This window comes from Sus scrofa, chromosome 10 (assembly GCF_054392235.1).
Source record: "Sus scrofa isolate SSC_HxYL_T2T_F1_AM1 chromosome 10, Sscrofa_HxYL_maternal_Yorkshire_Landrace_v2.0, whole genome shotgun sequence".
In the NCBI taxonomy this organism is placed as follows: Eukaryota; Metazoa; Chordata; class Mammalia; order Artiodactyla; family Suidae; genus Sus; species Sus scrofa.
In genome coordinates, this window is record NC_139392.1 from 29,799,080 (window position 1) to 29,814,717 (window position 15,638).

At 39.8% G+C, this 15,638-nt stretch overlaps 1 protein-coding gene across 17 annotated transcripts in view; it reads right to left on the reverse strand.

Moving 5' to 3' along the window:
- LOC146398907 (uncharacterized) overlaps positions 1-15,638 on the reverse strand; it is a 109,300-nt gene that overhangs the window by 50,260 nt on the left and 43,402 nt on the right. For 13 of the 17 annotated variants that reach the window (XM_084980797.1, XM_084980801.1, XM_084980791.1 and 10 more), the window contains 3 exons: positions 13,336-13,471; positions 8,583-8,703; positions 2,842-2,925 (listed from right to left, as the gene is read on the reverse strand). Coding sequence is in view for 3 of the 17 variants with exons in the window: in XM_084980803.1 (XP_084836929.1) it covers positions 2,842-2,953 (112 nt within the window). In the remaining 14 variants the exon portion in view is untranslated. Of the gene's footprint in view, positions 1-2,841; positions 3,064-8,582; positions 8,704-10,504; positions 10,577-11,296; positions 11,532-13,335; positions 13,472-15,638 lie in introns of those variants that run through there. The other 4 variants (XM_084980803.1, XM_084980799.1, XM_084980787.1 and 1 more) reach the window with 2 other exon arrangements.

Sequence of the window (15,638 nt, forward strand, 5' to 3'; positions counted from 1 at the left end):
CTGGGTCAGAATGACCTGGCCAATCATGGAGGGTCTCCTGGGAAAGGAGGGGGTGACTGGGAAACACTGTAGGGCAGGACAGTCTAGGCAGAGGTCCCAGGAATAGTTGTTGGCATGAGCTCCCCTGGAGGTGGCCCTTTTGGAACAATCTGGTCCCACAAGTTAGGGCTGAGAAGCCCCAGGCCAAACAACAAACAGGCTGGGAACACAGACCCACTGATCAACAAACAGGTACCTAAAGTGCTCCACATCACACCCACAGACAAAGGTACACCCCCTAGAGGGACAAGGCTCAGCTCCACCTACCAGTGGGCAGGCACCTGTCCCTCCCATCAGGAAGCTGGCCATAAACGCCTCTATTTTACCTACAAGAAGGCAGACACTAGAAGCAAGACAGGCTACACACCTCTAACCTACAAAAAGGAGATCATGCAAAAAGCATACAAAATGAGAAGGCAGAGAAATATGAACCAGATGAAGGAACAAGACAACCCCCACACCCACCTCCATGCAAAATGACTTTAGAATAATGATTGTGAAGAGGATCCAAGAGCTCAGACAAAAACTGGAGGCAAAGATCAACACATTACAAGAAAGACTAAACAAAGACATAGAAGATTTAAAACAGAAACAAACCAAAAAATCGTATTTATGATTGCATCAAAAATAAAGTACCTAGGAGTTCCCGTCAAGGCCCAGTGGTTAAGGAATCTGACTAGGAACCATGAGGTTGCAGGTTTGGTCCCTGCCCTTGCTCAGTGGGTTAACGATCTGGCGTTGCCATGAGCTGTGGTGTAGATTGCAGCCGCGGCTCAAATCCCGCATTGCTGTGGCTCTGGCATAGGCCGGTGGCTACAGTTCCGATTCGACCCCTAGCCTGGGAACCTCCATATGCCGTGGGAGCCGCCCAAAGAGATAGCAAAAAAAAAAATAATAATAATAATAAAATAAAATAAATAAATAAATAGATAAAAATAAATAAAATGAAAGTAAAAGAAAAAACTAAAGTACCTAGAGATAAATTTAACCAGGCAAGGTAAAGACTTGTACACTCTAAACTATATGCTGTTGAGGAAAGAAATTAAAGGCACAAATTAATGGAAAGATATTTCATGTTTATGAGTGAATTCACATCATTCAAATGTCCAGATTACCAAAAGCAACAGAGACTCAATGCACTCTCCACCAAAATCCCAACTGCACATTGCACAGACCTAGGAGAAACCCTTCTAAAATTTGTATGGAACCACAATAGATCCCCATCAGCTACAACCATCTTGAGAAAGAGCAGCAAAGCTGGAAGGATTACATTTCCTGATTTCAAACTACACTACAAAGCTATAGATAGCAAAACAGATCAGGACTGGCACAAAAACAAAACAGACAGACCAGTGAAACAACACTGACAGCCCAGAAGGAAAACCAACACAGACACAGACAAGTCATTTCCAACAAAGGACCACAGAGCATACAATGGACAAGGGACAGTTTCTTCAATCAATGGTGCTGGAAGAACTGCACAGGCACATGCAAGGAATGGAACGAGACCCCTACCTTACAACACATCCCCAAATTAAAATGGACTAAAGACTCAAATGGAAGAAATGAAACCATACAATGTCTAGGAGAAAACATAGGTGGTAAGCACATGGACATCTGTCTGCTTACACTTGGCTCTGACCTCAAAGGCAAGTGATAGAAAGGGAAAATTAAACCAGCGGAATGGAGTTCCCATTGTGGCGCAGTGGTTAACGGATCTGACTAGGAACCATGAGGTCGTGGGTTTGATCCCTGGCCTTGCTCAGTGGGTTAAGGATCTGGCGTTGCTGTGAGCTGTGGTGTAGGTCGCAGACACGGCTCAGATCTGGCATTGCTGTGGCTGTGGTGTGGGCCAGCGGCTAGAGCTCCGATTCAACCCCTAGCCTGGGAACTTCCATATGCCCCAAGAGCGGCCCAAGAACGTGGCAAAAATACAAAAAATCTGCTATTGTTACTACGGTGCCATGGGGCGCTGCTGGTTCCGTCCCTTACCTGGGAACTTCTGTGTGCCTTGGGTGTGGCACAAAACAAACAAAAAACAAACAAACAAAAAACTGGGGCAGAGGATCTGAATAGACATTTTCCAAAGAAAACAGAAAATGGCCAACAGGCTTATGACAAGAGGTTAAACCACACTAATGGAACTACAAACCAAAACCACAATAATGTTTCAACCTCATCCCTTAGAGAATGGTTATTATAAACACACACACACACAAGCAATAAATGTTGGAGAGCATGTGGAGAAAAAGGAACATTACTGGTGCAGCCACAGTGGAAAACAGCATGAGATTGCTCAAAAAATTAAAATCAGAACTACAGTGTGACCCAGCAATTCCACTTCTGGCAATTTATCGAAAACACTCGCTTGACGATCATACGCACCTCTATTTCATCACAACAGAGTTACAATCACCAGGACAAGAAAACAACCCAAGCATCTACAGAAGGATGAGCCAAGAAAGATGTGGTATATATCCATCTGCATTTCAGGGAAACATGGAATACTTTTGAGTAGGTCTCAAATATTGCATGAGGCATCCGTATACTTAAAATATATCTGTTGTTTATCTGAAATGCCAATGTAACTGGGCCTATCTTGTTCTTATCTGTTAAACCTGGGGACAGTCCAATGAACGTGAATGAGAATGGTCAGGGCAGAGATCATCACAGGGTGTCTGGGCTGCTGTGAGGAAAGACTTCAGAGAGCTGGGAAGACAACTGAGTCTTAAGCTGAGAACTCTGTGGGCTCTTCCACTCCTTGCAGAAATTCACAACACACCATCATTACTTGTGACTTACCTTTTGGATGGATCCATGTTTTGTCTGCAGAATAGATCCTAGGTTGCTTGAAGACAGGAACGAGGTGTGTGTTCCCCACTCCACCTAGGACCAACAGGCACACCAAAGGCATGTTAGTAAATCACCGCAGGAACTGAGTCAAAGGGTTTTATCTTCCCAAAGAGTAAAACCATTCTGTTTGGGAAATCACTGTTAACGGCTATTTTCTTTCTTTCAACAATGCAGCCAAGAATCCAGTCTGGAGTTTTTGCAGGCAAATTAGTAATACAGACATGCATTGTCTGTGGTGCAGTAAGTGTCCATGGTAGTGATGTCATGGGCACATTTCAGGTTTTTGAAAGTTGGATGTAGGAGATGGGATTAAGATGGCGGAAGAGGACTGGAGCTCAACTTCTCTCCTAAAAACAACAAAAGTCACGACTAAAGGCTGAGCAATCTTCACCCAAATGGACCAGAAACCTTCAAAAAGACATCCTACTCCGGAAGAGAAAGAGGAGGCCACATCAAGAGGTAGGAGGGATGATTTTGTGATACAAACAACCCCATACCTCCCAGGTGGGAAGCCCCCCAGACTGGAAACTAACTGGTTCACAGAGACCTACAGGAGTGAGAGTTCTGAGCCCCACATCAAATCCTCACATGCAGGGATCTGGCACTGGGAGAAAGAGCCCCAGAGCATCTGGCATTGAAGGCCAGTGGGGCATGTGTGCAGGAACTCCACGGGACTGGGGGAAAAGGAGACCCCACTCTTAAAAGGCGCACACAGACTTTCACGTGCACCGAGTCCCAGGGCAAAGCAAAGTCTCCATAGGAATCTGGTCAAAACTGAATGCAGTTCTTGGAGAACATCCTGGGAAAACAGGGGTGAATGTGGCTTGTTGCGAGGGAGGGACATTGGGAACAAAGCTCTCAGGAATATTCAGCAGCATGCCTTTCTCTGGAGGGTGGCCATTTTGGCAAAATCTGGCCCCACCAGTCAGTGCTGAGAAGCCCCAGGGCAAACAGCAATCCAGGTAGGATCACAGCCCCATCCCTCAGTAAACAAGCTGCCTAAAGAACCCTCAGGCACACAGACACCTCTAATCCCATCCAGAGACAAAGCCCCACCCACTAGAGGGAGGAGAATCAGAATCAGCCCCACGAACCGGTGGGCAGGCATCAGCCCTTCCCATCAGGAAGCCTACAGCAAGGCTCCATACCAACCTCAGCCACAAGGGGGGCAGACACCAGAAGGAACAGAGGCTACAATTCTATTCCCTGTCAAAAGGTCACTGCACCAAAAACCTATAAAAATGAAAAGACAGAGAACTATAACTCTGATGAGGGAGAAAGGAAAACCCCCAGAATATCAGCTAAGTGATGAGGAGAGTCTCAGCCTCTAGGAAAAAACTTTAGACGGTTGATGCTGAAGATGATGCAAGACATTGGAAATAAACTGGAGGCAAAGATGGGTAGTTAACAGGAAACACTGAGCAAAGAGATACAAGATATAAAACTCAAACAAGAAGAGATGCAAAATACAACAACTGAAATAAAAAATTCACGAGGAGCAGCTAACAGCAGGATACAGGAGGCAGAAGAATGAATAAACGAGGTGGAGGACAGATTAGTAGAAATTATGGGGGAGAGAGGACAAGATGGCAGAGGAGTAGGGGGACACGCTCACCCTTTCCCACAAACACAACAAAAAAAGCACATCTACAGAATAAATGACTTGCACAGAACAGCAACCAATCGCTGGCAGAGGAACCTAAACTCCAGTAACGGCAAGAAGTTCGTGACATTACTGGGCAGATCGGGAGAAAAGAGGAGAGTGAGAGAAGGTGAATCCGAGCGGGATGGGCGCTCCCGAAAGGGAACTGAGGAGGAGAAAGGGATCCCGCACGCTGGAAAGTCACCTCCACGGGGGGAAGATCAAACGAACCAGAGAAATCTCCAGATGCAGAGAAGAGAATAGCAGTAAGTCGGAGTACGGAAAAACCCATCAAGAACCCAACGGACCATCTGAACTATGGGCACAGTCACCAAAAATTGAGATGCCTGGGTGGGGGCTGGGCACCAAGACCTCGGCTCCAGAGGTTAGTCCCAGGGCTGGGGGGGCAGGGCGGAGCGGAAACTGCTTGGAAGTCTAGAAACTTTTTGACCGGGCAGAGACTGCCTGGGAGACTAGAAAACAAAACTGTGGCAGAGGGAGGGAGCAATACTCTAGGGGCGGGGAAGTGGAAAGCTGCATCAGAGGGAACCTGGGAGAAGAGCCTGGTCTGCGCCCGTGCTGGGGAGGGGAGAAAAGAAGGGGTGGGTCCCCATAGAATACCCCCCACACCACAGCAAGCTTACAGGCCCACTAGCTAGCAGAAAGCTGCGCTTCCCAGTGCTTCCCCCCCACCCCCACCACCCCCTATGCTCTCGCTGGACCTGGGGCTACCTGCCATCCAGGAGGGCTGGCCTCAACAATTGCCTGAAGCCTACCACCACAGGGGCTGTCCCTGCACAGGCCTGCTTGCCCTTTGGAGGGGCTACACTTCCGCAGAGCAGCACCAATCACCACCAGCCCCCGAGAAAAGGCCTGCAGCCCAGAAAAGCTAGAACAAGCCTAGCCAGGCTGTGAATAAGTCTGCTTAATTCTCAGATGGTTTTTCGGAGTCGGGCTGCCCTGGGGAGGAGCCTCTTGGATTTCCAGCGGCCCTGCTACCCGCCCAAGGCCCCAGGGGGTGCCAAGCTCTAGAGGATCAGCTGCATACCATCACCAGCCCTCAGAAAATATTCCACGGCAGTGACAAGGCAAACACTGCCCGGCCACTGAGGGTACAACTCCACCAGGAAAAAGAAAACAACAAGCAAGATGAAGAAGCTGAGAAACCACCCCCAGTCAAACCAACAGGAGAACTCACCTCAAACAGTCAACAATGAAACAGATCTCTGCAGACTGACAGACCTGGAGTTCAAAAGAGAAATAGGGAAAATACTGAAGGAATTAAGAGAAGATATGAACAGTAACGCAGATACCCTCAGAAAGGAACTAGAAAATATAAGGAGGAGCCAAGAGAAACTAGAACATTCATTTGCAGAGACGCAAACTGAACTAACGGCAGTAAAAACCAGAATGAATAATGCAGAAGAACAAATCAGTGATATGGAAGATAGAATAATGGAAATCACTCAATCCGGTCAACAGACAGAAAACCGAATCAAAAAACTGGAAAGCAATATAAGAGACCTATGGGATAATAGAAAGCTGGCCAATCTACGCATAATAGGAATTCCAGAAAGAGTAGAAAAAGATAAGGGGATGGAAAATATATTTGAAGAAATTATCGATGGAAACTTCCCAAATCTAAAGGATACTGGGTCCAAGATACAAGAAGCACAGAGGGCCCCAAACAAACTGAACCCAAACAGACCCACACCAACACACATCATAATAAAGATGGCAAAAGTTAGTGATAAAGAGAGGATCCTAAAGGCAGCAAGAGAAAAACAGAATGTTACCCACAAGGGAACCCCCATAAGAATATCAGCTGATATCTCTACAGAAACACTACAGGCCAGGAGGGAATGGCAAGAGATATTTAAAGTGCTAAAAGGAAAAAATATGCAATCTAGAGTACTCTATCCAGCAAGAATATCATTTAAAATAGAAGGGGAAATAAAAATTTTTCCCAACAAACGAAAACTTAAAGAATACAGCAACACAAAACCCAGGTTAAAGGAAATTTTGAAAGAGCTTCTCTAAACCAAAAAGAAAGGAAGGAAAGGGAAGAAAAAAGAAGAGAAAAAAAAAAGAAGAAGAGAAAGAACTAGGACTGAGGAAAACGCAATCAGAGAGCAGTCACTCAAATAAGGCAGCATACAGATTATATAAGAAAAAAGAAAGCTTTATAGTTCTATGCCAAACTTCACAAAGAAAATATGTGTCATTGTGCGGCACATATTATATGGTAACAGTACTCACGTACCTTTCTGTAAATTTGGGAGAAGTAAGCTATGGAAATGTAGTTGTGTCATTTGTGAACAATGAAATTATAATTAAAAAATACATTCCTATTTTCCATCCAAAGTTTATTTATATTTCATTGGCTAATTCTAAACTTGGCGTGTAAGCTGTTCCAGGGTGAAACAGAAAAACGTGATGAAAGATGAGCCCAAGTCTCACAAAAATAGAAGAGTTTTACTTGATAACATTCCAAAAGATATAAATTCTAATTTGGTTTAGTATTGCAACCACTGTCCAAATCAAATAGTAGTAGTCCAAGACCTCTATGAAGTGCATTTATTAAAAATTGAATGTTAGTGTATTATTACTCTGAAGTTGTGACAACCCATTATCCTTGGAAGTCACTGAAACATGCATCAAAGATACAAACAGGCTTCTTAGAAGAAGGAGTTAAGGCATTTTTGGCTGAACACTCAGCACAGAAGATATTTCCACATTGTCTGCAGTGATGCTGTAAACAACAACAAAAAAATAAACATTTTCAAGCATAACAACTATATCAAAATTATGAGACTACAAGAATAGGCCAACTGCACTTTGAAAGTATACTATTTCAAGGTTTATTTAATAACAAATCTCAATGCTGATTTAATCCTTTGATTAATTTGAATGCTTACTAGTTATATACTACACTAAAAATTTCAATATGAGATTGATCTTAGAATTTTCAAAAAACCATGCGAGGCATTTTTAAAGTGTTAATAAAACAGTCCTATCAGGTGAAAAACTATTTCTACTTGCCAAATATTTCAGGCATCATTTCTACAATCAGAATATAAATTTGAAACATCACATGATGGTATTATTTAAAATGATTTTTTTAATCTCTGCTTTTTCTTCCTTTAAAATAACTCAATGATGATAAAATGTATGAGTTTAATAATGATGCTGTGGTTCAGAAAATGATTATTCTAGAAAGTGAATCAGTAGGAAGGCAACAAATGAATTTAAAGTTAAAATATATGCTAATCAGAAACTAGACTGCATAAATTTAATTGTTCTACGTAGTTATAAGTTAAAGTTAATAAATGGCAAAACTTTTAAAGTCTATCAAATGCAGGACAATTCTGATGGTTAAAACAGTCAACTGTGGAATAAAATCCCATCTCACTGTGACTGAAAAGCCTTTCCCACAGGTGCTTCAGCTCTGTACTTCATTGTCGTTAGCCCACTTTCTATTCAGTGTTTGTGTAGGTCTGATCTATTTTAAAAAGTTTCAGCACATTATAATATTCCACACTTTTAAGAATGATTGGTGCCCAAGTTTTCAAATGGATAACATTTTGAAAATCAGAAATAATTTGGTCATCTTCCATTATCAAAAAGTGCTACAATCTTAAGTCTGAATGACAATAAAGCAAAGCAAATTTTATCTCTCAAAAGCACTGGAAATTTCTAACCTTTGGTAATTTCCCATTTATTCTAACCCTAGGGAGCAATCCTTCCTTGAGACTCCAAGCATATATATTCAGATCACTTCTTTAACACACAGCAACTCATTCATGCCTTTGTGTTCTTGACTTCTCCTAATACTGACAATTCATGAATGACATGTCTCTATAATCCTTGGAATCCCTGAAGTCTTTAAATCTTGTATTTAATTACCCATAACACCTACAATATTATTACACAGACAGCAGCCATTTAAAAGTATGTATATATGAGATTTTTTAATGTTCAAAATATGCTTTTTACTAAGAGGTAAATTCTAGACTAAAAAACTGCTGCACATCACCAGGCGACTTACCTGAAGGGACTGATTCTCTTTGCCCAGCTCCTGCACTGCTGCAGTTTTATTATCCAGCTTTCTTTGCAACTCTAGTACTTTGGTTTGAAGCTTTTCTATTTTACCTTCTCCTTTAAGACACCTAGAACAAATCACAAAAACATTAAAAAAATAATTAAAGACCCCCCAACACAGATAATGAACTACTTTAGCAGTCTGAAGCATAATACATGAATTTCAACCATCTGTTGTAATGAGTAGTTTCTAAATGGCTACTTAAATACCTGTTGGAGCACTATTCTCAAGACTTCAGTTTTTTTCAATGTGCAATATGTAAGTCTTTATCACTTAGAATGGAAATAAATTATTTTTATTAGACATCAGTCACCTTTCTGGTAGTGCCCTTCTTTCATCATGATTATTCTGAACTGTTGCTTCCAATACCATGATTTTTCCCTGTAAGTCATCCATCTGCTTTTTTTTTTTTTTTTTTTTTCTTTTCTAGAGCCACACCTCGCAGCATATGGAGGGCCAAAGCCACAGCAACGGGGGATCCCAGCTGCATTTGCGGCCTACACCACAGCTCATGGCAACGCCGGATGCTTAACCCACTGAGCAAGGCCAGGGATCGAACCCACAACCTCATGGTTCCTAGTCAGATTCGTTAACCACTGAGCCACGACGGGAACTCCCCCATCTGCTTCTTGAGCTCACTGACTCACTGCTGACTGGACTGCCACTCCTTCTTTACAGTGCCCAGGTTTTCATTTAATGCAGCTATCTGCATGGTATGTTTAGCCTAGTTTTCCTCATGCTTCTGCACTGCTACTTCTTTTTCTTTTCTTTCAGAATGCTGAGAATAGGAAAAACGGTGAGTAAAAAAAATCTATTACAAAAATAAAGTAAAAAAAATAAATTTGTCGAATTTAAAATACCAGCTGCATAACTACTACTACTTCTTTGGGAAAGAAGACACTAGTAGAATGGATTCCACAAATATCTGTGTATTTTGAACTGGCTTAAAGGCCACAATGCTGAAATGATGTTCAGCAGGTTTCTTATAAAATCAAGCTGAAGTAAATCAATTTAAGATTTTCCTTTTTTCCACTACAGCAGAAGAATAACCATAATCAGGGATAGCAAGGTGCCCTGGAGATAAAGCTCGACTTTTCTTATGTCTTAAATTACACATGCATCCCTTGGTCTCCATCAACATGCCAAAAACACAATACTTCAAATCACTGTGTGAACCTGAAATTGCAATTCAATGAAAACATTCCACAGTCAAGTTATCTGGGGCTATTTGGACCTCATTCACTAGAGGAAAGCCAGATGCTTCCCATTTGGCACACGCAAGTTAGGGAGGGGAAAGTAGACTTTTGGTCACACAATTGGTCATCACAATTCCCAACTGAAATCTCCACTTCCCCTTATCAGCATTCACTGTGACCAAAAAAATGAGTTCAATATAACTAACGTTCATGCCATCTACCGCAGACTACATAGTTAGAGGTTAGTTTGTTTTACTGGCACTAAAAGGTTTTTTTTTTTTTTTTAATTATGTTCTACTGAACTTTCACTTACATAAGCCAAAAATTATATTTCCTATCACATGTCAGCTATTTAAGTCAATCACATCAGTCTTAAATTGAACAGTAAAGTGTCAGTTGAGCACTTGAATTATAACTTTTAAGTAGAAAAATCCTCTCTCACTGAATTAATTTACAAAATCAATTACAAAACCTCCCATTGTACTGTACAGCAAAGGGAACTATATCTAATCTTGGGATAGAACATGATGGATGATACTACAGGAAGAGGAATGTGTATATATGGATGACTGGGTCACTTTGCTGTACAGCAGCAATTGGCACATGATTATGAATGAACTGTACCTTAAAAAAAAAATAAAAAAACACACCTCCCACCATTAACTTACTGACCAGTTTAGCTCCCTTCTCCATAAATTCTTTCCTCAGTTCAACTTCTTCCTTTTTCATCTGCTTTTTTTCCCACTGTACAGCAAGGGGATCAAGTTATCCTTACATGTATACATTACAATTACATTTTTCCCCACCCTTTCTTCTGTGGCAACATGAGTATCTAGACAAAGTTCTCAATGCTATTCAGCAGGATCTCCTTGTAAATCTGTTCTAAGTTGTGTCTGATAAGCCCAAGCTCCCGATCCCTTCCACTCCGTCCCCCTCCCATCAGGCAGCCACAAGTCCCTTCTCCAAGTCCATGATTTTCTTTTCTGAGGAGATGTTCATTTGTGCTGGATATTAGATTCCAGTTATAAGTGATGTCATATGGTATTTGTCTTTGTCTTTCTGGCTCACTTCACTCAGGATGAGATTCTCTAGTTCCATCCATGTTGCTGCCAATGGCATTATGTCGTTCGTTTTTATGGCTGAGTAGTATTCCATTGTGTATATATACCACCTAAATTCCACCTTCAGTGAAATGGTTCTTTGGGGCACTACTACACAATCTTCTCAGTCCTAACAAATTTGCTACTCCTTGCCCCAAACAAAAAAAAAAGAGATTTAAGTATTTTAGGAAGAAAAACAATTATAAAAACAGAATCTCTTAAAATCTTAATTCTAAACTTAGATATTTTGAAGTTTGCTATCTATAACTCTTTTATTTTTTGTCTTTTTGCCTTTTCTAAGGCCACTCCTGCAGCATATGGAGGTTCCCAGGCCAGGGGTCTAATCAGAGCTGTAGCCACCCACCTGCACCACAGCCACAGCAACACAGGATCTGAGCCACATCTGTGACCTACACCACAGCTCACGGCAATGACGGATCGAGGCCAGGGATTGAACCCACAAACTCGTGGTTCCTAGTTGGATTTGTTAACCACTGGGCAATGATGGGAACGCACATAATTCTTTTAATTGATAGCTTTCTTGATTAGCATCTCAATAAAATCTAAATTTTTAGGGTTACTTCTCATTATTTAGTCATCTGAAAACAGAAGTAACAGTTTCAATATATGTATAGATATTCTGCAACACAAAAGCACTGAGAGCAAGAATATTTGTCAAAAATAACAAAACAATGGTTCCTGGCATAAAGTATGTTTTTTTTTTCTTTTTATGGCTGCACCCACATCATATGGAAGTTCCCAGGCCAGGGATTGAATCTGAGCTGCAGTTGTGACCTAAGCCAAGGCAATTCCCACTGCTCTTGGAATCAAACCTGACACCTCTGCAGCAACCCGAGCCATTGCAGTTTGATTCCTAACCCACTGGGCTATGGTGGGGACTCCCACAAAGTATGTTCTTAATAAATAAATGTGTGTGTGTGTATATATATACACTTTTTTTTAACAAGCACTAAAAAATACAGAGGAAAAACAATGATTATCTTCACATATCTTTATGCTTTCTTGCTTGTGAGACTTAGGTTCTTCACTCAATTTAGCAATTTATTTTTCTTGTCCACATTTAATTTCCTCAATCTCTGCCAATTTAGATTTTTCATTTACTAGTTCTTTTTCAGTGACTATAGAAAAATAACTTATTAAAAAAATAATTTTAACTACTTAACTGAAAATTAACAAAAATGACTGCTACTGTTTATGACTGTCTCTGCCCCTTTAACCTAAGTTAACTTGAGCAAATTACCTACCTTCTCTTGTTCCTGTGTCCTTGTTTATACAATATGAACAATAATAATGTTATAAGGACTAAATAGTTAATACTATAAAGTAAATAGTGTCTGGCCAAACTTGAGCTAAAACACCTTCTTATGCTTATTAATATTATTACTCTCACTATCTTTACATAAGGCACCTAAAGAGGAGAACTATATGTCTAATCTAATCTCTATACCACATAGCTCCTTTTAATCCTCATTTTATAGGTAAAGGGACAAAGGCTTAGAAAAGTTCAATAATCTATTAGAAGTAGAACCAAAACTAAAACAAGAGCTGCATGATCTCATGCCCTTGTAATTAAAGGCCTGTAAACTATAGTTCTGTCAGAATTTTCTAAACTTGTGGCATAAGTCATAAATTTCATTCCAGCTTCACCGGTCCCATCCCCACAAAAACATCCCCCTAGTTTTTAGTTGAAGATAATTTCCAGGAACTGCACAATTAACAGATATACATACAAGTGCGCACACACACACACACACACACACACACACACACACAAATACCTTCATAAATTGTACACTTAAGAATATTCTATCCACTGATGGAAATACATGATCTCAGTTATGAAACCAAAAATCAAATGTTTCTTAGAATCTGCATTTATCTTTTATATAGAAATATAACTGATCATTATGTGTACTGGTCATATAACCAGTACTTTCAACTTTATAACTTAGCATCATTTATATAAAATAAACCCACACTTCCTCTTAGAAAAAAGCTGGTTATTAATATTAAGAATTCTTAACACACTCAATTATTCCTAGACCTTTCATACCTGATTTCTATATCCAGAGGATAACATGTTATATGAGAAATAATTGAGGAGCTATAGTATCTTTTTTTGAATAACCAAGGGTCTATGATATAAAAAAACAGACTCCTTTGTATAACTAAAAAGAGCAATAAGAAATGGCAAGGAAGCTGTAAAGAATAACCTCCTAGGATTAGAATTACAGTCACCAAGAGTCTCTTATTTATAACCTTGATGCCCATCTTAGCTGTTGAATATAAGGTGATGCCTTTACTGGTTAAGAGGTTTGACTAGATGATCTCTATGGCCATTGTAACTCTGAAGATTCTAGATTTAGTTAGAAAATAAAATACCTTTTCTTTCTGAACATCTTGTAGTGGTTTCTACTGCTCCTTCAACTGCTCTTCTTTCTTGGCTGAATCTTGCTCCAAAGAAGTCCTGGCAGTCTTCAGTTCTCGAATCAGTTTATTTTGGTTTCCAATTTGATTCCTGTTTGAAATCAAGCCCTCCTATGCTAGAGAAAGCGTCTCTTTCACAGACTTATAAAAAAATTTCCCCAGATTATTATATGTCATTGTTTAGTAAATTTCTATAGAAACATAACAGTTAACATATGCACAGTAGAAAGCAGTACACTCTAAAAAGATAGTATGTTATGCCCTTGAGCAAGATAATATACAAACTCCAAAATGCCTGTGGTTTAAATAGCTGCCTATAACATTGTAAACTCTCACAAAAACCTAATGACTAAATCTTTTAAAATCAAGCTCAAAATCTGTGCTACTATTTTCTGAAGATGCCAAGACATACTCTTCGACTTTGCCTCTAAATATTCATTTGTGTCATTCAGCAATACACTGCTATATATTCCTTTTCCTGGCTGCAGGCCAGGATATTTTCATCTGCTCAGGATCTTTTTACGTTGGAGAACTCCTTCTCTCATTTAGTGGTTTTACTGGGGCTACTTTAACCCACTGACTCCCACCAGAATAAGCAAATTCCTGAGTAGAACAAATACCAAACCTGATCCTGGAATACCCTAAACACATAGTAGTGTAGCCAAAAAGGAATTTCTGCATTATTCTGTGGTAGCTTTTTTTGGTCCAAAAATTTTTCTTTTTTCAAAATAAAATTTTAGAAATTTTAGTTGTTACTTATTCTTGATATCTGATGAAATGATATAAGGAATAGTATTAGGCTAACAAGGTTTATATTTAATTTTAAACTTACTATCCTAGAATTCTCACTTCATTCACGGTACAAAATCTATAGTTAAATTCCATTTCTATGAACTTTCTTGACAAGAAAGAATAACCTACAGCATGGCCAATTTGGAATACCCAGTCACAAACTTTAGTATTTCATTAATAATCCAGCAGATGGGGCTAAAGGCATAGATCAAGCCAGCCGGACTTGCATTTCACTGGTGTCTAGATACACCACATGCCCACAGATGGCACCCCTGACTTGGGTGTCATGTTACATGGTTCTGAACTTCTTCCTTTTCTCTCTTGTACACAAGATTATTTAACAAATACGATGCTGTGTGGGAGAAATTGACAGAACACTAAACCAACTATAATGGAAAAAATAAGAATCATAAAATTGAAAAAATCACGGAAGCAAAAGAATGGCCAATAACCATCCTTTATTCTGACCTATAAATTTGATTTGAATGTTCCTAGGAATTCCTTTTATTAAGTAGTTCAGATAACTTCTCACTTTGGAAGGAATTAAATGTCAATACTTCTATTAAAAAAAAATTTAGTGAAATGATGGTAAAAGAATCATGAATCAGAAGAGCTGAGATCCAGTCACAGTTCTGTTATTGTGCAAACATTAGGCCTGTCACCAGCCAAGCAGGGCTTCAGTCTCACAGGCAGAAGGAAGCTTTGGAAGAAAGATCTATTCATGGCCTCTCAGCAGTTGTAAAACTCCATGGCAGCCTTAGCCCTCTGTCTTTCTCTTCTTCCCATATTTACATTTGCATTCTTTCAGGTATAAAATTAGAACAAGACATAACATTTTAGACAAAAATAGTTGGCTTAATGAAAAAATACTGATTTAAAAGATCTAAGACTTGTTGTTATTCTCATGCGTAAATAACATACATATGAAGAAAAAGTGTGATTTCTGTAGATCTTTTACAGTCAGTCTTTAGATATCATCTTCTCTGTCACCAAATAGTCCTTCCAGTTCATCTGCATTTCCCATCCTTCCTCCTACCAGCTCAAGCCACCATCATCTTCACTTGGACTATGGCACAGTCTCCTCTGTCTCATCCCCACATTCACCCAGGTTCCCCTACAATCCATCCTTATCCTGCTGCCAGTTATTGGCCTAAATAAAATACAAATCCTTGCAAATCCTCCTTCTTTTAGGATAAAGTCCAAACTCTTCCACCAACCCTCCCCAACTTTCAATAGTGTTCTAAAGGGAAAAAAAAATAGTAATTTAAAGCTACTTAGAGAATACAGCAAGTAAGATGCTTTCTAAATGTCGAGGTGGTATTTTTTTCCTTAAAACAACTTGTTGATTTTGAACTTGATATATATAAAATATCTATTGTTGGCCCTATGAAAATTCTTTTACCCAATCTCCTGTTTCTTTGTCAGATCATTAGTCACCAACAATTCCTTCACCTCCTCTCTACCTA